Raw genomic sequence first — 26,001 nt, forward strand, 5'->3', positions numbered from 1 at the left:
ATCAGATCCTGGGCCATAAATCTAGCCTTGGTAAATTTTAAAAAAATGAAATAATTTCAAGCATCTTTTCTGATCACAATGCAATAAGATTAGATGTCAGCTACAGGGAAAAAAAACTATAAAAAACACAAACATATGTAGGCTAAACCACCACACACCTCTGAATAACCAGCATATCATGGAAGAAATCAAAAAGGAAATCAAAATATGCATAGAAACAAATGAAAATGAAAACACAACAATCCAAAACCTGTAGGATTCAGTAAAAGCCATGCTAAGAGGGAGGTTCATACCAATATAAGCCTACTTCAAGGAACAAGAGAAACCAACTAAACAACCTTTAGGAATAAAGTATTTTTAAGTAATTAATTTACATTGTTTTTAAAGATACAGTGCTGTTGAACACTTAACAGACTACAATATGAATACAGTTACAATAAATATAACTTTTACATGCACTGGGAAACTGAAAAATGTGTCTCACTTTATTGCTATATTCACTTTATTTTGGTGATCTTGAATACCCACAGTGTCTCTGAGGAATGCCTGTATTAGTTGTCACATAAGGTGGACTTGAGACTGAACACAACATTGGTGAGGAAATCCCCCACTTGGATGAGAATTAGGACTAACCGTAACACTGTGTTCAGGTAGCTGTCTTTAAACCTACTTCATGGTACTTGGTATGTAATCATTTCTTCAGTTCCTCCTCATTCAGTTCAGTTCAGTCACTCAGTCGGGTCCAACTCTTTGCGACCCCATATACTGCAGCACACCACACTTCCCTGTCCATCACCAGCTCCCTGAGCTTGCTTAAACTCATATCCATCAAGTCAGTGTTCTCCTCATTGACTGGCAATAAAGTGAAGGACCATTTATTGAACATACAATTTGGTCAACATTTCCACTACTGATTCCAAAGACTTTTCTCAAATCTCCTTAATTTGCCTCTATTAGTTTTCTATCACTGCTGTAACAAACTGCCATAAAATCAGTGGCTTAAAACAACAGAAATTTTTAATCTTGTAGTTCTGAAGTCCTAAATGGATCTCACTGGGCTAAAGTCAAGATGTTGGCAGGAATGGGTTCCTTTTCTTTTTCAATTTTATTTATTTTGTCTGTGCTGGGTCTTCGTTGGTGCATTGCCTTTTCTCTAGTTGGGACAAGTAGGGGCTGCTCTTCGTTGCAGTATCTGGACTTCTCATTGTGGAGGCTTCTTTTATTGCAGAGCACAGGCTCCAGGTGTGTGGGCTTCCTTAGATGTGGCACATGGGCTCAGTAGTTGCGGTTCCCAGGCTCTAGAGCCTGGGCTCAGTAGTTGTGGCACATGGGCCTGTTGCTCTGCAGCATGTGGGATCTTCCCAGATCAGGGCTCGAACCTTGTCTCCTGCATTGACAAGCAGATTCTTTACCACTGAGCCACCAGAGAAACCCAGATGGGTTCTTTTCTGAAGGCTCAAGGGAAAAATCAATCTCTTTGCTCTTTATAGCTTTTAGAGGCCACACATATTCCTTGATATCGTTCTCTTCATCTTTAATACCAGCAATAGTCATTTGGTTCTTCTCATGCTACATCACTCTAAACTTCTCTCCTACCTCACTCCTACACTTTTAAGAACTCTTTACATTGCCCCCACCCAGACAGTCCAAACAATCTCCTTGTTTTAAGGTCAGTTGATTAGCAAACTTAGACATCCTGGAATGTGAAGTCAAGTGGGCCTTAGGAAGCATCACTATGAACAAAGCTAGTGGAGGTGATGAAATTCCAGTTGAGCTATTTCAAATCCTAAAAGGTGATATTGTGAAAGTACCCTACTCAATATGTCAACAAATGTGGAAAACTCAGCAATGGCCACAGGGCTGGAAAAGGTCAGTTTTCATTCCAATCCCAAAGAAAGGCAGTGCCAAAGAATGCTCAAACTACCGCACAATTGCACTCATCTCACACGCTAGTAAAGTAATGCTCAAAATTCTCCAAGCCAAGCTTCAACAGTATGTGAACCATGAACTTCCAGATGTTCAAGCTGCTTTTAGAAAAGGCAGAGGAACCAGAGATCAAATTGCCAACATCCACTGGATCATCAAAAAAGCAAGAGAGTTCCAGAAAAACATCTATTTCTGCTTTATTGACTATGCCAAAGCCTTTGACTGTGTGGATCACAATAAACTGTGGAAAATTCTGAAAGAGATGGGAATACCAGACCACCTGACCTGCCTCCTGAGAAATCTGTATGCAGGTCAGGAAGCAACAGTTAGAACTGGACATGGAACAACAGACTGGTTCCAAATAGGAAAAGGAGTACGTCAAGGCTGTATATTGTCACCCTGCTTATTTAACTTATATGCAGAGTACATCATGAGAAATTCTGGGCTGGATGAAGCTCAAGCTGGTATCAGGGTTACCTGGAGAAATATCAATAACCTCAGATATGCAGATGACACCATCCTTATGGCAGAAAGTGAAGAACTAAAGAGCCTTTTGAACGTGAAAGAGGAGAGTGAAAAAGTTGGCTTAAAGCTCAACATTCAGAAAACTAAGATCGTGGCATCCAGTCCCATCACTTCATGGCAAATAGATGGGGAAACAGTGGCAGATTTTATTTTCTTGGTCTCCAGAATCACTGTAGACAGTGACTGCAACCATGAAATTAAAAGACGCTTGCTCCTTGAGAAGAAAGCTGTGACAAACCTAGACAGCATATTAAAAAGCAGAGACATTGCTTTGCCAACAGAGGTCCATATAGTCAAAGCTATGGTTTTTCCAGTAGTCATGTACACATGTGAGAGTTGGACCATAACGAAGGCTGAGCACTGAAGAACTGATTCTTTTGAAATAAGTCAGACAGAGAAAGAAAATTCCATATGATCTCACTTTATGTGAAACTAAGAAAAACAAAAGACAAACAGAGCTCAGAGATACAGAGAACAGTTGGTGGTTGCCAGAGGCAGGAGTGGGTGGTGGACAAAAGGCGAAGGAGTCAAAAGTTAACAAACTTTTGACAATATACAGCCTTGTCGTACTCCTTTCCCAATTTTGAGTCAGTCCATTGCTCCATGTCCAGTTCTAACTGTTGCTGCCTGGCCTGCCTACAGGTTTCTCAGGAGACAAGTGAGGTGATCTTGTATTCCCATCTCTTTAAGAATTTTCCACAGTTTATTGTCTTTCACACAGTCAAAGGCTTTAGTGTAGTCAATGAAGCAGAAGTATATGTTTTTCTGGAATTTTCTTGCTTTCTCTATGAGCCAGTGAATGTTGGCGATTTGATATCTGGTTCCTCTGCCTTTTCTAAGACTAGCTTGTACAACTGGAAGTTCTAGGTTCACATACTGCTGAAGCATAGCCTAAAGAATTTTGAGCATAATCTTGCTAGCATGTGAAATGAGTGTAACTGTATGGTAGTTTGAACATTCTTTGGCATTGCGCTTCTTTAGGATTGCCCTACTTTTCTAGTCCTGTGGCCACTGCTGAGTTTTCCAAATTTGCTGGCATGTTGAGTGGGGCACTTTCACAGCATCAACTTTTAGGATTTGAAATAGCTCAGCTGGAATTCCATCACCTCCACCAGCTTTGTTCGTGGCAATGCTTTCTAAGGCCCACTTGACTTAACACTCCAGGATGTCTGACTCTAGGTGAGTGACCACACCATCATGGTTATCCAGGTCATTAAGACCTTTTTTGTATAGCTCTTCTGTGTATTCTTGCTACTTCTTCTTAATGTCTTCTGCTTCTGTTAGGTCCTTACTCTTTTTGTCCTTTATCATGCCCATCCTTGCATGAAATGTTCCCTTGATATCTCCAATCTTCTTCAAGGTATCTAGTCTTTCCCATTCTATTGTTTTCCTCTATTTCTTTGCATTGTTCTCTTAAGAAGCCCTTCTTATCTCTCCTTGATATTCTCTGGAACTCTGCATTCAGTTGGGTATATCTTTCCCTTTCTCCCTTGCCTTTTGCTTCTCTTACCTCCTCAGCTATTTGTAAAGTCTCCTTAGACAAACACTTTGCCTTCTTGCATTTTTTTTCCTTTGGGATATTTTTGGTCACCCCCTCCTGTACAGTGTTACAAATCTCTGTCCATTGTTCTTCAGACACTCTATCTACCAGATCTAATCCCTTGAATCTATTCATGACCTCCACTGTATAATTATAAGGGATTTGACTTAGGTCATACCTGAATGGCCTGATGGTTTTCCCTACTTTCTTCAGTTTAAGCCTGAATTTTGCAATAAGGAGCTGATGATCTGAGCCACAGTCAGCTCCTGGTCTTGTTTTTGTGTACTATATAGAGCTTCTCCATTTTTTGCTGCAAAGAATATAATCAGTCTGATTTCAGTATTGACCATCTGGTGATGTCCATATGTAGAGTTGTCTCTTGTGTTGCTGGAAGAGAGTGTTTGCCATGACCAGTGTATTCTCTTGAGAAAAACTCTGTTAGCCTTTGTCCTGCTTCATTTTGTACTCCAAGGCCAGATTTGCCTGTGACTCCAGGTATCTCTTGACATCCTACATTTGCATTCCAATCCCCTGTGATGAAAAAAGACATCTTTTTTGGGTTTTAGTTCCAGAAGGTCTTGTATGGCTTCACAGAACCATTTAACTTCAGCTTCTTTGGCATTAGTGTTTGGGGCATAGACTTGGATTACTGTGATATTGAATCATTTGCCCTGGAAATGAACTGAGATCTTTCTGTTGTTTTTGAGATTGTGCTCAAGTACTACATTTCGAACTCTTGTTAACTGTGAGGGCTACTCCATTTCTTCTAAGGGATTCTTGCCTACAGTAGTAGATGTAATGGTTATCTGAATTTAATTCTCCCATTCTGGTCCATCTTAGTTCCCTGATTCCTAAAATATCTATGTTCACTCTTGCCATCTCCTGTTTGACCACTTCCAGTTTATCTTGATTCATGGACCTAACATTCCAGGTTCCTATGCCATATTGTTATAGCATCATTCTTTACTTTCACCACCAGATACATGCACAACCTACCTTTTCATTCTTTCTAGAGCTGTTTCTCCAGTCTTCCCCAGTAGCAAAGGGGGCTACAGATTTGGGGGTCTCATCTTCCAGTGTCACATCTTTTTGCCTCTTCGTGCTGTTCATCGGGTTCTTGTAGGAAGAATACTGGAGCAGTTTTCCATTGCCTCCTCCAGTGAACCACATGTATCAGGTACATATAGACAAGGCTATGGTTTTCCCAGTAGTCATGTATGGAAATGAGAATTGAACCATAAAGCTGAGTGCCAAAGAATTGATGCTTTCAAATTGTGGTGCTGGAGAAGACTCTTTGAAAGTCCTTGAACTGCAAGGATATCAAACCTGTCAGTCCTAAAGGAAATCAACCCTAAATATTTACTGAAGGACTGATGCTGAAGCTCCAATACTGAAGTTGAAGCTCCAATACTTTGGACATCTGATTCAAAGAGCTGACTCATTGGAAAAGACCATGATGCTGGGAAAGATTAAAGACAAAAGGAGAAGGGGATGACAGAGGATGAGATGATTGGATGGCATCACTGACTCAGTGGACATGAGTTTGAGCAGACTCTGGGAGATAGTGAAGGACAAGGAGGCCTGGCGTGCTGCAGTCCATAGGGTGGAAAAGAGTCGGACATGACATAGCAACTGAACAGACTTATTTCACTTAGCATAATGCTCTCAGGGTACATCCATGTTGTTGCAAATGGCAAGATTTCCTTCTTTTATGGCTAAATAATAATCCATTGTGTATGTGTATGTATACCACATTTTCTTTATCCGTTTCTCCATTTAAGGATGCTTAGGTTGATTTTATATCCTAGCTATTATAAATAATACTGTAGGGACTTCCCTAGTGGTCCGGTGGTAAATAATCTTCCTTGCAATTCAGGGGATGCAGGTTTGATCCCTGGTTGGGAAACTAATATCCCACATGCTGCAGAGCAACTAAGCCCATTTGCCACAACTAGAGAGCCCATGCACTACAACTACTGAGCCCAAATACCTTGAGGAGGTTCCTGAACAATGCAACAAAGATCCCACATGCTGCAACTAAGACCCAACATAACCAAAATAAATAAAACCCAATCTTTAAAAAAAATAATACTGCAATGAACATGAGAGTGCATATATCTTTTTAAGTTAATGTATTCATTTCTTAGGTAGATACACAGAAGTAGAAGTGCTGGATCATATGGTGGTTCTGTTTTTAATCTTTGAGGAAGCTCTGTATTGTTTTGCATAATGAAAGTGAAAGTCGTTCAGTCATGTCTGACTCTTTGCAACCCTATGGACTGTACTGTAGCCCGGCACACTCCTCTGTCCATGAGGATTCTCCAGGCAAGAATACTGGAGTGGGTTGTCATGTCCTCCTCCAAGGGATCTTCCTGACCCAGGGATCAAACCCAGGTCTCCGGCATTGCAGGCAGATTCTTTACCACTGAACCACCCAGTAAGCCCAATTTTACATTTCTGCCGACAGTGCATGAGTTCCCTTTTCTCTATGCTCTCATTAACACTTGTTATTTATTGTCTTCATAATAGCCATTCTAACAGGTGTGAGGTGATAGCTCACTGTGGTTTTGATTTGCATTTTCTGATAATTAGTGATGTTGAGCACCTTTACATGTACCTGTTGGCCATTTGTGTGTCTTCTTTACAGAAATGTCTAATCGGATTCTCTACCTGCTTTTTAATCAGATTTTTTTTTTTTTTTGCTGTTAAGTTGTATGATTTCTTTACATATTTTGGATGTTGTTGTTGTTGTTCTGTTAGTCACTCAGTCATGTCCCACTTTTTGCAAGCCCATTGACTGTAGTCTACCAGTCTTCTCTGTCCATGGAATTCTCCAGGCAAGAATACTGGAGTGGGTAGCCATTTCCTTCTCTAGGAGATTTTCCCAACCCAGATATCAAACCTGGGTCTCCTGCATTGCGGGCAGATTCTTTACTGTCTGAGTCACCAGGGAAGCCCTACATATTTTGGATATTAACCCCTTATCAGACATAGGCTTTGCAAATATTTTTCCCAGTCAGTAAGCTGCCTTGTCATTTTGTGGAAGGTTTCGTTTGCTGTGCATAAACATTTTAGTTTGGCATATTCCCACCGTTTATTTTTGTTTTTGTTGCCTTTGCTTTTGGTGTCAAATCCAAAAATTCATCTCCAAGACTTACATCAAGGAGCTTACCATGTATGTTTTCATCTAGAAGTTGTATGGTTTTTGGTCTTATAGTTAAGTTTTTAATCTATTTTGGATTAACTTTTGTGGGGGTGTAAGAGAGTGTTTCAGTTTCATTTTGTTACATGTGGCTGTCCAATTTCCCCAAACCATTTACTGAAGATACTGTCCTTTCCCCATTTTATATTCTTGGCACCTTTCTTATAAATTAATTGACCATAAATATGTGGGTTTATTTCTGGACTTTCTCTTTTGTCCCATTGATCTGTATGTCTGTTTTTATACCAGAGTCAAGTTAGTTAACACATCCATCACCACACAGAGTTACTTTGTGTGTGTGTGCTTGGGAATGTGGTTAGAACACTTAAGTTAATTTTTGTATATGGTGTGAGGTGTCGATCACGGTTTGTGTTTTCCTTCAAAACTTATTATATCTATTTGTTCCAGCACAGTTTTTAAAAAAGACTTTCCTTTCCTGCATTGAAGCACTTTGGCACCTTAGTCAGAAAACAGTTGTCCATATGTGTGCAAATCTGTTTCTGGACCCTCTATTCTGTTTCATTGATATATGTGTCTCTACTTACATCAATGCCATTCTGTCTGAATTATTGTAGCTTTATAGTAACTCTTAATATTACATAGTATAAATCCTCCATGCTAATCCTTGCTTCGTGTATTCTAGTTCCTTTGCATAGCCATATAAACTTTTAACATCTCTGTTTCAGTTTTTAACAAAACATTGACAAATAATTGGTTGAAGAAGTAGAAGACAAATGAGTAAAGTGATATAAAATTTCAACAACACTCAATCAAGTTGATTTAAATATTAGAGAACACTGAACCTATCAGTAGCTGAATATACATTCTTTTCTAGGGATACCTGAAACATTCTACTAGATAGACCATATGTTGAAATCATACAGTGTGTTCTGACAACTGTGGAATTAAAAATGATCAAACAAAAGGGCATCAAGAGAAAATGCCTATATTTTTGAAGACTAAATGAAAGCAGTAGTACAGGGAGCTATGTAAAGTGAGAAAAAAGTGTACATGCTGGACTTCCCTGGTGGTCCAGTGGTTAATAGTCTGCTAGTCAAGGCAGGGGATCACGTTCACCTGACCCTGTGCACCACAACTACTGAACCCTTGCTCTAGAGCCCGGGAGACACAACTTCTGAGCCTGTGCACCCCAACCACTGAAGCCTGTGCACTCTATAGCCAGTGTTCTGCAAAAAGAGAAGCCACTTCAATGAAAAGCTTTTGCACCACAACTAGAGAGTAGCCCCCACTTTGCCACAACTAGAGAAAGCCCACACACAGGAACAAAGACCCAGCACAAACGTACATGCCTCCTTCAAAAAGCAATAAAACACTAACTTCCCATTAACATGAGCAACTAGATAACATAAACTTCAAATCCTGGACAAAATTATCATTTTTCCCCCTTTTGATCACTTTATTTACTTTATTTATTTATTTTTATTGGAGTATATTTGCTTTGCAGTGTTTTGGTTTCTGCTGTACAGCAAAGTAAATCAGCTATACACACTACTATGTATAAGTAGTTATATACTACTATAGAAAACTAATGAAAATTATTTTTTTAAAATGAAAGACTCATATACAATGGATGGCAGAAATTTATGAGTAGATATTTTTATTCTATACATTACGTGTAAGTAGGTGTTTAAGAGGCATAGCCTATGGGGTATTATGGTAAAAATCCTAAAAGCATTTTTCTATCTTTCCCCTATCCCCCCATGCTGACCTGGTCATCCTGAATGGAATTGTGTTTACAGGTGTCAGTGTCCTTTGAGGACGTGACTGTGGACTTTAGCAAGGAGGAGTGGCAGCATCTGGACTCTGCTCAGAGGCGCCTGTACCAGGATGTGATGTTGGAAAACTACAGCCACCTCCTCTCACTGGGTAAGCCCAGCCAGAATGTGAATCTGCAAGGAACCTGTATGGGTAAAATTTTGTCCGTTCGAGAAAATATGTTAATGTCTTAAACCGCACTGTCTCTGACTGTGACCTTATTTAGAAATAGGATCTTCCCAGAAGTAATCAAGCTAAAACAAGGTCATTAGTTGGGCCCTAAACCAATATGACTGGCATTCTTATGAAAAAGAAAAGGGTAGACACAGATAAACACAAACACTCAAGAGAGACCGTGCGGAGGCACACAAGGAAAAGATGACCATGTGATTGGAGGGATGCATCTATAGGACAAGAGGTGCCTGAGGCCACCAGAAACCAGGAGGGAGGCATGGACACATCCCTCCCTAGCACCTTCAACAAAAGCATGGCCTGGCTGACACCTTGATTTTGAACTTCTGGCCCCCAGAACTGCAAGACAAGAAATTCCTGTTGTTCTGTTGTGGTACTTTGTCACAACAGCCCTAGGAAACTGCAGCTTTCTGTATTGGGAAGTGGAGTGATATTATAAGAAACACCTAAAAAAAACATGGAAGTGGCTTTGAATTGGGCAGCAAGCAGAGGCTGGAAAGATTTGTAGGTGCTTGATAGAAAAAGTCTAGATTGCCTCAAAGAAACTTGTGGTAGAAGTAGGAATGTTAAAGGTGTTTTTGGTGAGATCTCAGATGGGCTTCCTAGGTGGCACTAGTGATAAATAATCCACCTGCCGGTACAGGAGATGCGGTTTCCATCCCTGAGTCAGGAAGATCCCCTGGAGGAGGAAATGGCAACCCACTGCAGTATTCTTGCCTAGAGAATCCCATGGACAGAGTAGCCTGGTGTGTTACAGTCCACGGGGTCGCAAAGATTCGGATACGAGTGAACACACACACACGCACGCACGCACACACACACACACACACACACACACACACACACACACACACACACACACACACACACACACACACACACACACACACACACACACACACACACTGCCAGATGGAAGATAGGCATATGTTGTTGGAAATTGGTGTAAAGGTGAATCTTATAAAGTGGCAAAGAATTTGGCTGAATTTTGTTCTCTTGGGTGGAAAGAACTTGTAAGTGATGAACTGGGATATTTAACTGAGGAGATTTCTAAGCCAAGTGTTAAAAGTGAGGCTTGATTTGTCCTTAATGCTTATAGTAAAATGCTAGAGGAAAGAGAGAATTTGAAGAAGGAATTGTTAGTAAAAAGGAACTAGAACATGAAGATTTTGAAAATTTTCAGCCTGTCCATATTGCAAAATGCAAGATGTACTCTGGAAAGGGCACCAAGTGTGTGGCTGGAGAACCAGTTGCTAAAATGATTAGACATGTGACTTGTAGATCCAATCAGCCATCTCAGAAGAAGCACTGCCAGCTTGGGATGAACAAGGCAGAGGCAGGAAAAAAGGAAGGAAGGAAGGCTGGGTTTCTGGGATTCTCCAGCCAGGAAACAGGTCAGTAAAGCTATTTGGCTGTGAATATCTTTTAAGAAAAGGGATGAATGACCCTCCAAATGGTTCAGAAGCCAGCAGAGCTCTCACTGCCACCACAGGCCCAGAGAGCACAGACTAGGAAGATGCAGGGTGACAAGCTGTCACCTCTTTGCTTCCAGAAGGTGAGCCATCTAATTGATTCCATGGCTAAGAGGGCAAGGCCACCACCCAGGGATGAGGGTGTAAGGTCACCACATAGGATCTGAGGTCACATCTCTTAACAGTGACATGCTCTCTTGAACTCTCTCTTCACCTTTCCCTTATGGTACTTGTTGGCTATCCGTTTTGTTCCAGTATTTAGCTTTGGGTCTTCCCTGGTGGCTCAGATGGTAAAGAACCTGCCTGCAATGCAGGAAACCAGCGTTCAATCCCTGGGTTGGGAAGATTCTCCTAGAGAAGGGAATGGCTACCAACTCCAGGATTCTTGCCTGGAGAATTCCATGGACAGAGGAACCTGTCAGGTCCATGGGGTCTCAAAGAGCCAGACACGGCTGAGCAACTAATACTTTCACTTCCTTTTATTTAGCCTTACACCAAGCCCTGGTGGTTCAGTTGTAAAGAATCCGCCTGCCAAGCAGGAGATACAGATTCGATCCCTGGGTGGGGAAGATCTCCTAGAGTAGGAAATGGCAAACCCACTCCAGTGTTCTTGCCTGGGAAATCCCATGGATAAAGGAGCCTGGCGGGTTACAGTCCGTGGGTGTAAAGAGTCAGACATGATTTAGCAACTAAACAACAACATTTAGATTACATGGAGTTTACTGCCCACTTTGGGCACATTCTCAAGCAATTCACCTCTGGGAAGACCCAGTCTCAGTGCTCCAAGGGTGGCTCCTGGCCTCACGCCACCCACTGGCTGAGCCTCCATCAGAAGAACTTGAGCCCCTTACGAGCAACACTGGAAGGCAGGTCTACCGTTTGCCACATTTTCTGTGTCAGCGCTGGCTTCTTCTGTGTTCACTCACCATTACTGAAGGAATTTTTGTTAAGTTTTATTTTCCTCCACTAACTAAAATGCTTAAGTTCTGTGAGTAAATTAACACCTTGTAGCGAACCAAAAGTTGTTTCTCAGAAGGAGAGCAGAGGATGGCAGAGCTTAGCTCCAAAATCCTAGGACCTGCGCTGTGATTCGTCTCAGGGGAACTGCCAAAGGCTCCATCCCTGTGTCGCTGACACTTCAAGTACCACTGGATCTGATGTGTCATGTGACCCAAGTGACAGGGTGGCTTGTACAGCGGTCTGGACGTGTCACACAGGGCCTTCTCCTATTCTGATCTCCACTCAAAATGACAACTTTTTGAATCACCTAGTAAGTAGGCCAGAATAGCTCATCCAGATAAGGACTGTGTTGCCTTTGATGTCCAAAGAGGCCCTAGGTGTTGTCCCTCCTTTTTGCTTATGGAAGAGCCAGATGCAAAACTTATTCTTCAAGAGGTTATGAGTATCTCAACAAGCCCCCCACCACTGCACCCCTAGAAATCTCACTGAGATAGAAGGTCCCTAAATTTATTTTCAGATTCATTTCCCATCTCCTGACACACAGATGTCTTATCCATAAGTCTGGAGTAGTTTCTTACTCTTGTCCACTAGGTCTAATCAGCATAATATCCATGTAATGGACCAATGTGGGGTTCCCATGTGGTGCTGGTGGTGAAGAACCTGCCTGCTAGTGCAAGAGATTTAAGGGACATGGGTTCGATCCCTCGGTTGGGAAGATCCCCTGGAGGAGGTCAAGGCAACCCAATCCAGTATTCTTACGTGGAGAGTCCCGTGGACAGAGGAGCTTGGCAGGCTATAGTCCATGGGGTCTCAAAGATCAAATTATGACATAGGACTGGAGAGTTGAGCTACCTCTGAGGCAGGACAGTGCAGGTATACAGCTGGCCTTGCCAGTGGAAAGAAAACTGCTTTTGCTGGTCTTTACTAACAGTACTGTTTTTAAGAAAGGCATTTGCCAGATAAATATCTACATGCCGAGTATCAAAGGATGTGTTTATTTGGTCAAGCAACAAAACTGTATCTGGTATAGGGGCTGCTGTTGGAGACACTACCTGGTTAAGTTTATGATAATCCACTGTCCTTCTCCAAGATCCATCTGTCTTATGCACAGGCCAAATAGGCATGTTGAATGTAGTGGAATCACCATCCTTGCATCTTTCAAGTCCTTGATGGTAACACTAACCTCTGCAATCCCTCAGGAAAGCAGTACTGCTTTGGTTTACTATTTTCCTAGATAGAGACAGTTCTAATGGCTTCCACTTAGCATTTTCCACCATAAGAGGCCTCACTCCGTAGGTCAGGAGACCAATATGAGCATACTGCAGTTGCTGAGTATTTTAATTATGCATTCCTGTACCAGAGAAATAACCACAAGATGGGTTTAGGGATCCACAGACCTGAGCTAAAACTCCATTGATCACTTCACTTTTATAAGCCCCTACTCTGTCTGGTGAGCCACAGTAATGTTTTGTGTCTTTTGGAATTAGTGTCAGATCAGAGCCAGTGTCCTGTCTGGTAATATCTGGAAAGCCTCATTGCTTTTTTCCGCAATGCAGAGGTACCCTGGTAAAGGGCTGTAGGTCCTTTTAGGAAAAGTTGAGAGAAATATTAGTGCTGTAAATTTTTGGCACTGTCATGGGTTCATTCCTCCAGGGACCCAGCCTCCCCTTCATTCAGAAGTGTTCATTCTCGGTGTATAAACTAACTCAAGTCTGAGAGTTGATTGAGGAGCTGGGATTCTGTGTTTGGATGTTTCAAGTTAGACTTCTTTTCACTTGAACTAGAATTCTTTTCCTTGTACAGATCAAGTAAGATTTTAGTAGATTGCCCACCTATTTCTTTCCTATAGAAGTCATGATCAACTAGCCAAATTCACAGGTCTCTGTGAATAAGACTGATTATCTTTTTGACAGCACAGAAGGTTTGGTTCATCCCTATCTAATATATATAAGACATGTATGCTTTCTTTTTTTCTATTTGGCAGTAGGATAGCATAAGAGAAAGAAGTTTAAATCTCTACCTGGCCACTTGCTGTATGAATAACTAAGCCACTTACTAGCTGTGTGACTTTGGAACTTTACCTCTCTGAGGCTCAGTTTCCTTGTCTGCTAAGGGGAATAAGAGGAGAGTTGGTTTGAAGATTAAATGGATTAATTCATCTAAAGTGCCCAGGGCAGTGTCTGGTACATAGTAAATACTCAATATTCTTTTATTTTTTTGCTCTTAATTTGTTTATATGCCTGTCTATGAGCAGGTGAACCACTCTGAAACAGGTGTTACATTTAATGCTATTCCCCCATTCTCATATAGTGTTAGAAGGATACAGAGGTATAGACATATAACACATATGGGTGTATAGCATAGTTTCTTAAATATCTGAAAACTATCCTCTGCTAAATGTTAATACACTGTTTCTGTCCTGCTTTTCTTAGACTGTCCTAACTCTGCTGGCTTCAAAGAAGGTTATCTCTTAAATAATGAAACACCAAGGTAAAGATTTGGGCTTCCCACGTGGTACTAGTGGTAAAGAACCCGTGTTCTAGTGCAGGAGATGTAAGAGAACCAGGGGTTTGATCCCTGGGTCGGGAAGATCCCCTGGAGGAGGGCATGGCAACCCACTCCAGTATTCTTGCCTGGAGAATCCCATGGACAGAAAGCCTGGTGGGCTACAGTCCATGAGATCACAAAGGGTTGGACATGACTGAAGTGACCTAGTATACACACACGCAAGGTAAAGGTTTGTTTTGAAAGATGTTTGATGTCTAATGAGTTGTAGAATGAATTAAAACAGTATTATAAAAATTTCTACTCTTATTTGTGAATTGGACTGTTCTGATTACTACTCTGACACTGTGCTAACCACATCCACCTTGTATTTGGCAATTCATTGCTTCCATTTGGCCCCTGCCACACCAGGTTTGAGCTTCCCTTGTGGCTCAGCTATTAAAGAATCTGCCTGTAATGTGAGAGACCTGGGTTCAATCCCTGGGTTGGGAAGATCCCCTGGAGAAGAGAATGGCTACCCACTATAGTATTCTGGCCTAGAGAATTCCATGGACTGTATAGTCCATGGGGTCACAAAGAGTCAGACATGACTGAGCAACTTTCACGTCACTTCATTTCACTTCACTTCACCCCAGGTTCCAATTACTCCCACTGCATTTAGGTTTTCCAGTTCAGTGGCAGCAGTTCCCGCTGAAACTTCTGACCTTCAGTGAAGAACAATCATGGATTATCGGGGGCCCCCTCACAAATTTATTTGTCACAGTTGTCATGACTGGTGTGTCTCTGGACCATCCTGGTGTGAGTGAGCAGATGTTTCATGATAAATCTACTCTTAACATTCCAATGTCCCTAAGCCTTTAGATGCCTTTCTCTGTAGTACACCAAAGCAGTCCTGGCATTCCAGCTGCATTTATGTGGGCTGCGATTTGGTTCATGTTCCAGCCAACCAGCCAAATATACTGTTTGTACTCTTCCTAACCCCTCAAGTGGCAGCATGAAATTCAGAATCTGCTTAGTGTACACATTAAAAATTTCAGTCTGATCCATCTTTGTTCCTTCCATTATCCCACACATATCACCCAGATTTATGTCCTTATAAATTGGACAAAGCATGCAGTTATTTACGAGTATCTCACATCTCCTCATGAGGCACACTTTGTACCTTACCCTTTGGGCCTTTGTTGTTGTTTAGTCACTAAGTCATGTCCAACTCTTTGCAACCCCATGGACTGCAGCATGCCAGGGATCCCTGTCCTTTACTGTCTCCTGGAGTGTGCTCAAACTCATGTCCATTGAGTTGGTGATGCCATCCAACCATCTCATCCTCCATTGCCTCCTTCTCCTGCCTTCAATCTTTCCCACCATCAGAGGCTTTTCCAATGAGTCAGCTCTTCGCATCAGGCGGCCAAATTATAGGAGCTTCAGCTTCAGCATCAGTCCTTCCAGTGAATGTTCAGGATTGACTTTTTTTTAGGATTGACTGGTTTGATCTCCTTGAGTTGGAGCTTGGTGAATTTAAGTCTAGTTACAGTTCTAGAAGCAAAGACAGGTGGTGGCGTAGGTCCTGAGGGGAATCAGCAGTGCCTTACCAGGCAAGTCCCTCAGGGGAAGCCATTGCAGGCTCCTCAGGCAGACGGGGGTTTAACTTCTCAGTTGAAGGTGGAAGAGCTGCTTCTACTGGCAAAGACTCATCCAAATTTAGAGGTTCAGTGTCCTCATATGTTCCCATTCCACTTTTCAGGATCCTGTTCCTTCCTCATCAATGCCTTCCTTTAACAGCAGACAACCTGTGAGGTTGGGAATTCAATTTGTGTTGTAATTTAGCTACTCACAGGTTGAGACTCTGGGTTTGGTTTTCAGTAAGCTCAGCTCTGCAGCTCCGGAAGCTAACAGTTATTTTCAGGACAGACTGAGAAATTTTCAGGTCATTCATGTTATGCTTGATCTGGAAAATCAAACCCCTGAGGTCATCCTTTTCTTTCTCCACTTTGTCCAGTGCAATTAGGAGCAACCAGACGATCTTACTTTACTTGTAAATTTGACAAAATTTCCAAGTATCAAATACAAGGTCATCTAGAACCTCACCTCTTACAGGCATTTAATTAGGAGTATCCAATGTTTGCATATCTCTTTCGTCGTGTCACACCGCTCTACTTCCTACTGGAAATAGAGTCGTTAGTGCTTTTGAATTTAATCAGAATAAAGAATCAATTCCAGAAATCCCGTAACCAATTCAGAAAACTCACATTTGAGATTCTGTTCCTCTAGAGCAGTCTCCACAACCCCCAGGCCATGGACCGTTACTGGTCCATGGTCTGCTGTTAGGAATTGGGCCACAGAGCAAGAGGTGAGAGGCATTGAACAAGTGAAGCTTTATCTGTATTTACAGCCGCTCCTCATTGCTGGCATTACCACCTGAGCTCCACCTCCTGTCAGATTAGATTCTCATAAGAGCACGAATCCTAATGCGCTTGAATCATCACGAAACTATCCCCCCACCCCCATCCGTGGAAAAATTGTCTTCCATGAAACCAGTCCCTGGTCCCAAAAGGGTTGGGGACCACTACTCTAGAGTCACTCTTAGTATCAAACTCTGTATTATAGTTTTCCAGAGAAATGGAACCATTAGGATATAGGTATATACATATAGAGAGTATACACACACTTGTGCATGCATGTGTGTACATAAATACAAAGTAGGGGAGAGAGATTTAAGGAACCGGTTCACCCAGTTGTGGGGACTGGCAAGTCTGAAGGGCAGGCCAGCAGGCTCGAAATTTAGGTGAGTTGATGTTGAACTTTTGAATCTGAAATTCACAGGGCAAGCTAGGCAGATTTCTATGTCACCGTCCTGAGGCATAATTCCTTTTTCCATTACCCGTCCCTTGTTCCCTTTGCCCTCAGCAGGCAACTCAGCTAGTTGTGGTTTTTTCCTAATGAAAGTGGAAAGTGTTAGTCACTTAGTCGTGTCTGACTCTATGTGACTGTGACCCCATGGACTGTAGCCCACCAGGCTCCTCTGTCCATGGAATTCTCCAGGCAAGAATATTGGAGTGGGTAACCTTTCCCTTCTCTGGGGGATCTTCCTAACCCAGGGATCAAACCCAGGTCTCCCACATTGCAGGCAGATTCTTAACCAGTTGAGCCACAAGGGAAGCCCAAGAATCCTGGAGTGGGTAGACTATCCCTTCTCCAGGGGATCTTCCCCACCCAGGAATTGAACCATGGTCTCCTGCATTGCAGGCAGATTCTTTACCAACTGAGCTATCAGGGAAGCCCATAAATACAAAGAAACATTATGAAAGTAAAAGTCATTCAGTCGTGTCCAACCCTTTGCCACCCCATGGACTATACAGTCCATGGAATTCTCCAGGCCAGAATACTGGAGTGGGTAGCCCTTCCTTTCTCCAGGGGATCTTCCCAACCCGGGGATTGAACCCAGGTCTCCTGCATGGTAGGCAGATTCTTTACCAGCTGAGCCACCAGGGAAGCCCAGTGGTGTGACCCAAAACTTTATTCTTGAAGGGTCCAGGCCTGAATTGTATCATTGTAGTTTTACATTGACTTCAATCACAGGGCATGCTTGTGTGTGTGCTCAGTCACTTCAGTTGTGTCCGTCTCTTTGCAACCCCATGGATTGTAGTCCACCAGGCTACTCTGTCCATTGAATTTTCAGGCAAGAATACTGGAGTGGGTAGCCATTTCCTCCTCTGGGGGATCTTCCTGACCCAGGGATTGAACCCATCTCTCCCGTGTCTCCTGCATTGCAGACAGATTCTTTACCCCAGGCCACTGGAGAAGCAATCGCAGGGCATGATAGTATGCCTTAATGGGATCTCCTATATTCTAGACACACTCTTCTTTTTTAAAAATTTTTATTGGAGTATAATTGATTTACAGTGCTAGTTCCAGGTGTACAGCAAGGTGAATCAGTTATACATATACATATATCCACTCTTTTTTTAAAGACTCTTTTCCCATATAGGCCATTACAGAGTAGTGAGTAGAGTTCTGTGTGCTATACAGTAAGTCCTTATTAGTTATCTATTTTATTTGTAGTAGTGTGTATAGGTCAATCCCAATCTCTCAATTTATCTCTCCTCCCCTCTTACCATCTGGTAACCATAAGTTTGTTTTCTACATCCATGACTCTACTTCTGTTTTGTAAATAAGTTCATTTGAATCCTTTTTTTTAAGATTCCATAAAAGTATGGAACACTTCATGAATTTGTGTGTCATCCTTGCTCAGAGGCCATGCTACTCTTCTCTGTATCATTACAGTTTTAGTATATGTACTGCTAGGTTTCCCTGGTGGCTTAGATGGTAAAGAATCTTCCTGCAGCGTGGGAGACCCAGGTTCAGTCCCTGGGTCAGAAAGATCCCCTGGAGAAGTGAATGGCTACACACTCCGGTATTCTTGCCTGAAGAATTCCATGGATGGAAGAGCCTGGCAGGCTCCAGCCTATGGGATCTCAAAGAGTCAGACATGACTGAGCGACTTTCACTTCACTTCACTGCTGAAACAAGCACTAAGACATACACTTCTTTATTTCCATGGTGATATAGCAGGCCACAGTTTCCCCTTGGTAGTCAGAATCAACCACCCCAGCCAGCACAGTAACTCCCTTCTTTGCCTGTTGATTCAGAGACGTGAAAAGACCAAGATGTCCAGGTGGCAGACTTATCTTCCAGTCCAATAGAATCATTCTTGTGTCTCTTGGTAGAAGTATTCCTTCCTTTGGAACTAAGGCATGTGGAACAGCAGAGCATAAGACTGCCAGTACAGGAAACAAAATTTTTGCTAATGAGCCACTAGGAGTTAGTAAGTGGTGCCACTCCTGGCCCAGGGCTGAGGGGGTGGGGCTACCATCCTGGTGGGCTTGGAGGACAAAGCATTGAACCAATGAGGATTATTGTCAAGCTGTGGCTCAGCTGGTAAAGAATCCGCCTGCAATGCAGGAAACCTGGGTTCAATCCGTGGGTTGGGAAGATCCCTTGGAGAATGGAAAGGCTACCCACTCCAGTATTCTGGCCTGGAGAATTCCATGGACTTTATAGTCCATGGGGTTGCAAAGAGTCAGACATGACTGAGTGACTTTCACTTTCATTTAAAATCTAATGGAATTTACCCTGCTCGGTTTCAGACTTGCTTGAGACCTGCCATACCTTTCTAAATTCTAATTTCTCCCTTTTGGAATGGGAGTATCTATCTTATGCCTGTGGCTCCATTGTGTTTGAAATAATTTAGAAACAGGTAATGTGTCTGCTTTTATAGATATTCATGGAGAGGAATTTTGTCCCAGAATGACTCATACTCAAGTCTTACCCATAAGATTTAGATGATTTAGATGATGAGATCTGAGACTCTGAGTTGATGTTTAGATGAGATTTTAGACCTAAGAGTTGATGCTGGGATGATTAAGACTTTGGGGGATATTGGGATGGGGTTAATGTATTTTATACATGGGAAAGATGTGAATTTGGAGGGGTCAGGGGGCATACTCTTATTGGTTTAATAGTGTCCCCTCAAAAAAAGATATGTCAAAATCTTAACCCCCAGTACCTGAGAATGTGCCTTTATTGGAAAGTAGTATCTTTACAGAGGGGATCAAATTAAAATGAGGTCATTGGGGTGGGCCCTAACCTGAGTGGTATCATTATTTTAAAAAAAGGGAGATTTGGGCACAGAAATAGGCACACATAGAGGAAAGACAGTAAGAAGACACACAGGGAAAAGATAGCCATGGGACTGGATTAAAATATGTTTACAAGCCAAGGAACACCAGAGATTTTTGGCAGACAGAAGAAGCTAGACAGTGCAAGGAAGGATTCTCCCTTATATCTGCTGGAGTGAGCGTGACACTGCTAACATCTTGATTTCAGACTTCTAGCCTCTAGAAATGTCAGATAATACATTTCTGTTGTTTTAAGTCACCTAGTTTTGGGTACTTTTTTTTTTTTTAGTTCTACCAGTTTATTGCTGCCAACCCATCTCCCTCTACCCTCATGCCCACATGCTCAGTCATGTAACCCCATGGACTGCAGCCTGCCAGGCTCCTCTGTCCATGGACTTTTCCAGGCAAGGATACTGGAGTGGGTTGCCATTTCCTTCTCCATGGAGTTTTTGGTACTTTCTTACAGAAGCCCTAGGGAACTAACACAGAACCTCAGTGAGGTGGTTTCCATTCTCAGCTGCTAAGTGCTCTGGGGCATCTGAAGTGTGTGATGGTGTCATCCTTGATTTGCCTGAGATTCTTCAGTCCCTTTGCACATTCGTGCTTAATACTTTTTTCCAATGAAATGTGGTTACTTTTCCAAAGAACACGTGGAAAGCAATTAGCTGGATCCCATTTTCTGTCATTTCCTGTTAACAGGGTATGAAGTTCCCAAACCAGAGGTCATATTAAAGTTGGAGCAAGGAGAGGAGCCTTGGGCATTGAAGGAAAAAACCCTACATCACAGCTGCTCAGGTGAGTGTGATCCTGGCAGAAGGGAGACATGGAAATACTTGAGGCCAATACCTTTAAAGTACTGTGATTGCTGCCCTTCTTGAAGGTTCAAAACTTTAGAAACTCCTTGGCCTCTGTGGTACCAAACTGCTCTTCCCTCTATTTCCCTTACTGCTATCAACTGTCTTCTTGGCTTAGCTTCCCTCCAGGAGAATTGCTACAGTACCTATACTCTAGATCATATGCCAGACTTCCTCACTATGGATCTGGCTTTCTTGGATGTTTTCTGCTTCCATCACATTTTTATGCTTTAGTACTGAAACCCCACTCCAAGGTCTTAGATCCTTATCATATACATTCAGGTTTTAATGGATTTGCCTTCTTTGAAGATCAGTTGGTTGCCTCACTCCTGTTCTACCTGGTTCCCTTTCAGCTTCTTCTCCTTCTTGTTTTCATCTTCTCACTCTAAGATATCAACAAACTGTCATTTACAACCAGCACCACCTCCTTTTCTCTTTGTAGATATTGCTTTCAGATTCCTCACTTCTCTTCACCTCCCCTAATCTCCATGCCTGTCTTCCATCTTCTCACTTTATGATCCCTGTCACCTAGCATTTTCTCTTTTAAAATCAACTTTATTAAGGTATAATTTACATACCATAATAGGTATTCATTTTAAGTGTTTAGTTTGGTGAGTTTTGACAAAGGTACACACTGGTGTAAGCACCACCCCAATCATGATACATTCCATCACACAAAAATGCACTTTCATGCCCCTTGTAGTTAATACTCAACATCACTTCGGCCCCAGGCAACCACTGAGTTACTTTTTGTTATTATAGATTAGATTTGCCTTTATTAGTGTTGCAAATAAATGGAAACATTCTGTATGTACCTTTTTGGGTCTGGCTTTATTTGTTCAGCATGATTTTGCAATTCATTCATGTTATTGAGTATATCACTAGTTTGTTTCTTTTAAATAGTGGATACTATTCCATGGTGTGACTATTAAATAATTCCTTTTAAATAGTGAATATTGTTCCATTATAATTTTTTATCTCTATGCATGTTAATGGCAAGTGATCATTATTTGGTTATTATGAATAAAGTTGCAGTAAACATTCTGATTTGTCTTTGTGTGAACATATGTTTACATTTCTCTTGGGTAAATGCCTAGGATTAGCATTGCTCTTATATTATAATCAGTGTTTTCTTACCTTTCTTATAATTTCATATAATTGCCGAACTGTCTTCCAAAATGGCTTTACATTCCCAACAGCAATACATGAGAAATTCTATTGCCCCAAATCCTTGCTTATACTCGTTATCATCAGTCTCTTTAAACTTTGCTATTAGAATGGATATGTAATGGTATCTTATGAATGTAAACAGCATTTCTCTGATGAGTAATAATGTTAAGTATCTTCATGTGCTTATTATCATTTGTACATTTTTTGTCAAGTGTATATTGAAATATCTTTCCCATTTGGGGGGGGTGGTTGTTTGTATTCTTCTTATTGAGGTATAAGAGTTTTCTAGATTTGCTCGATACAAGTTCTAAGCCAGATATATGTACTGCCAATATTTTGTTGCAATCTGTACCTTACAGTTTTATTCTTACTGCTGCTGCTGCTGCTGAGTCACTTCAGTCATGTCCAACTCTGTGCGACCCCATAGACGGCAGCCCACCAGGCTCCCCCGTCCCTAGGATTCTCCAGGAAGAACACTGGAGTGGGTTGCCATTTCCTTCTCCAATGCATGAAAGTAAAAAGTGAAAGTGAAGTCCCTCAGTTGTGTCCAACTCTTCAAGACCCCATGGACTACAGCCTACCAGGCTCCTCCGTCCATGGGATTTTCCAGGCAAGAGTACTGGAGTACTGGTGCCTATCAAAGGGAAAACATTTTAATTTTTATGGAGTCTAATTTATCATCTTTAAAAAAAGTTTTAGTATTTTTTGTGATCTATTTAATAAATCTTTGCCTATTGCAAGTCCTTGCTCCTTGGAAGGAAAGCTATGACAAACCTGAGGGGGAGCACATGTACACCCATGGTGGATTCATGTCAATGTGTGGCAAAACCAATACAATATTGTAAAATTAAAAAATAGATAAACTAATTTAAAATAAATTAATTAATTAATTAAAAAAAAAACCTAGACAGCATATTAAAAAGCAAATACATTATTTTGCCAACAAAGGTCCATATACTGAAAGCTATGGTTTTTCCAGTAGTTATGTATGGATGTGAGAGTTGGACCATAAAGAAAGCTGAGCACCATGATGCTTTTGAACTATGATGTTGAAGAAGACTCTTGAGAATCCCTTGGACTGCAAGGAGATCAAACCAGTCAATCCTAAAGGAAATCAATCTGATATATTCATTGGAAGGACTGATGCTGAAGCTGAAGCTCCAATACTTTGGCCACTTGATGCAAAGAGCTGACTCATTAGAAAAGACCCTGATACTGGGAAAGAATGAAGGCAGGAGGAGAAGGGGATGACAGAGGACAAGATGGTTGGATGGCATCACCCACTCAATGGACATGAATTTGAGCAAGCTCCAGGAGATGGTAAAGGACAGGGAAGCCTGGTGTGCTGCAGTCCCTGGGGTCGCACAGTCTGACATGACTGAGCGACTGAACAACAACACTGCAAGGTCACAAAGATATTGTCATATTTTCTTCTATACCATTTATCATTTTAGCTTTTTAAGTTTAGGTCTATGATCCATTTTTGTGTTTAATGTAAGGGTTGATGTTCATTTTTTTCAATATGATATTCAGTTGTTCCAGAACCATTTGTTGAAGAGACTTTTTTTCCCACTGAATTTCCTATACACAGTTATTAAAATCAATTGATTTCACACATGTGAACCTATTTCTGGACTTTCTGTTCTGTTTAATTGACCTATTCAACTCAACTCAACTCGTGCTTATGCTCAGCCATGTCTGACTCTTTGTGACCCCATGGACTGTAGCCTGCCAGGCTCCTCTGCCCATGGTGTTTTCCAAGCAAGAATACTGGAGTGGGTTGCCATTTCCTCCTCTAGGAGATCTTTTTGACCCAGGGATTGAACTCACATCTCTTGTGTCTCCTGCATTGGGAGGCAGATTCTTTACTGCTGAGCCATTTCTATTTTAAAATGAAGGTTTTATTATTATTCAGGTATGGTGAGGCCAACATATCTGGAGACAACTGCCATTGAAAATAGTTTGTAACAGCTTCCAAGAGGAAAAGGCATACCACACCGTGCAGAGTCACACCAGGGAGCACTAAGGTCAATCAGGAGGTAGAAGCTGTAGGGGGAAAGCATGGGCAACAGCTTTTATTATGATTTTCATAGGAAAGAATGGGTGAGGTAGAATAAGCAGGCTGGAAAGGTTTAGAGTTAGTTAGTTTGAGTAATTTCAGTGGACTCTGGGGTGTAGTGTAGAGACTATCCTTAGTTGCCTGGTACCCAGCCTGAAGTGATTAGGGCAGGGGTCTAGTGGCTCATCCTGTGAGATCTTGAAAAAGGAGATAGTTGGTGGATATGGGCTCTGGATTTGTTGGTTTGCATATGGTAGGTATACTTATATGGAAGTCACTTGCTGTCTCTAGGAAATAAGTAGCTCTGAGAGAGGCAGTCTCTCCAGGATCAGCCAGGCATCAGATGCTAGAGCATCAAGAATACAGAAAATAAGAAAATATAGTTAATACACTGTCCTTTTGGCAGACCCCTATTTTATTTGTTGTTGTTCAGTCACTCAGTCATATCTGACTCTTTGCTACCCCATGGACTGCAGCACGTCATGCCGGAGTCCTGCTCCAGCTGGTCCAGCGTTCCCTCAGGATGGACGGCGTCGGCGATGCGAATGAGAAGACACAGCGAGTCTTAGCGTTTCCAAGTGTCTCCTGACTTTATTGTTTTCAAGACAACTTTTTTATATTTTTAGTGGTACATAGAAACAAATGTAACGTGTAGAGTCATACCAAATCAGCTTAATGGGTCAGCAGTTTTGACCCTTATTGAAACCGTTTGCATATCTTAGTTACAAAAAGTTTCATTATCTTAGTTACAAAAAGTTTCATTTTGTTTACATCATCTTCTGGCCTGGGGGCCTGCTAACATCTTGTGACTCTTTACTGATAAGGGTTGATCAGCCAGAACACTTTTGTATCAGGCACAGCAGGAAAGAATTTATCAACAGAAAGTTTCAAGGTAAAACCTGTTTTCAGTAATCTATCCTATGCCTTGAGCTTAACAGAAAAGAATGTGGTTCCATAAAGTCATAGAACAGCAAGCTAAAGGTCAGCTCTAAGTAAGAATCATCAGTTAAATCAACAATTGCCTTATTATTTGTATTAAAGCTAAACTTCTATTTATATAAATCTCTAACTATTATGCTTTCATTATATAGGCTAAATACGTTAAGAGCAAAAACATAGTAAATATAGACTAAGTAACAGTTTCATAAAGCAATATTTCTTATATTTCCTAATAAGCCTTTTTTCCTATGAAGGGTTCTGTGCCCATTGGGGCTTTCTATGTGGAGGCTCTCAATACTGTTTTATTGTTAAGGAGCAGTCATGCACATTAGCTCCAAAGGCGCAGGCACACTTGTTAAACAGACTAAAATGCTAGCAAGGGAAGTTTAGATTAAAATACTCTATATCCTAGATAATCTAATAGGGTGCCACCGTTCGGGGGCCTTGTCGATCAAGGTTTCAGATTGATCTATTTTGGGAAAAGATAAGGAAAGACCTTCTGCCTAAGTCACAGAAAATAAGAAGAGGTTTATTATAGGAAACATCAGAAAGATAGATATCATCTTTAAGGTGAGCGCTGAAGCAGCCTTCCAAGATTTCCCTGAGGCCTGAGTTGCTCTGCTCGTCAGGTCTTCTCCTCATGACTCTGTCATGGGTGGGATCTCGTGAGCTGGCTCCCAGCAGCGTCAGGCTTCCTTGTCCTCAACCATACTTTATTACTATAGCTTTTATAATGAATCTTGAAATCAAGTAGAGTAAGTTCTCCAGGTTGACGTTTCAAAAAAATTACTTTGACTCTTCTAGGTCATTTGCATTTCCATATAAATTTTATAATCAGTTTTTAGTTTTTTGCAAAAAAACTTGTTGGGATTTGGTTTGGCATTAATTCTTTTTTTTTTTTTGACTTTTTAAATTAGCTTATTTATCTATTTTTTAACTTGACAATATTGTATTTGTTTTGCCATACATTGACATGAATCCACCATGGGTGTACATGTGTTCCCCTTCCAGAACCCCCTTCCCACCTCCCTCCCCATCCCACCCCTCTGGCTCATCCTGGTGCACCAGCCCCAAGCGCCCTGTATCATGCATCGAACCTGGACTGGCGATCCGCTTCACATATGATAATTTACATGCTTCCATGCCATTCTCCCATATCGTCCCGCCCTCGCCCTCTCCCATAGAGTCCATAATACTGTTCTATTT

The 26,001-nt window shown here is 41.6% G+C and overlaps 1 protein-coding gene and 2 non-coding genes across 5 annotated transcripts in view; 1 reads left to right on the plus strand and 2 right to left on the minus strand.

Annotated features, from left to right (window-relative positions):
• LOC145536998 (uncharacterized) overlaps positions 1-26,001 on the plus strand; it is a 77,654-nt gene that overhangs the window by 39,904 nt on the left and 11,749 nt on the right. For all 3 annotated transcript variants that reach the window (XM_081567381.1, XM_081567379.1, XM_081567380.1), the window contains 2 exons: positions 8,954-9,080; positions 20,473-20,568. In XM_081567381.1, the coding sequence (XP_081423507.1) occupies positions 9,047-9,080; positions 20,473-20,568 (130 nt within the window). In that variant the 5' untranslated portion in view covers positions 8,954-9,046. The remainder of the gene's footprint in view (positions 1-8,953; positions 9,081-20,472; positions 20,569-26,001) is intronic.
• Positions 17,516-17,587, minus strand: TRNAG-ACC (transfer RNA glycine (anticodon ACC)). Its single transcript has one exon. It is a non-coding gene; the product is annotated as a tRNA-Gly (tRNA).
• Positions 18,303-18,406, minus strand: LOC145537247 (U6 spliceosomal RNA). The gene has a single exon (XR_014076278.1). It is a non-coding gene; the product is annotated as a U6 spliceosomal RNA (small nuclear RNA).

Source organism: Giraffa tippelskirchi, chromosome X (assembly GCF_054371585.1).
Source record: "Giraffa tippelskirchi isolate mGirTip1 chromosome X, T2T-mGirTip1v1.2.pri, whole genome shotgun sequence".
NCBI lineage: Eukaryota > Metazoa > Chordata > Mammalia > Artiodactyla > Giraffidae > Giraffa > Giraffa tippelskirchi.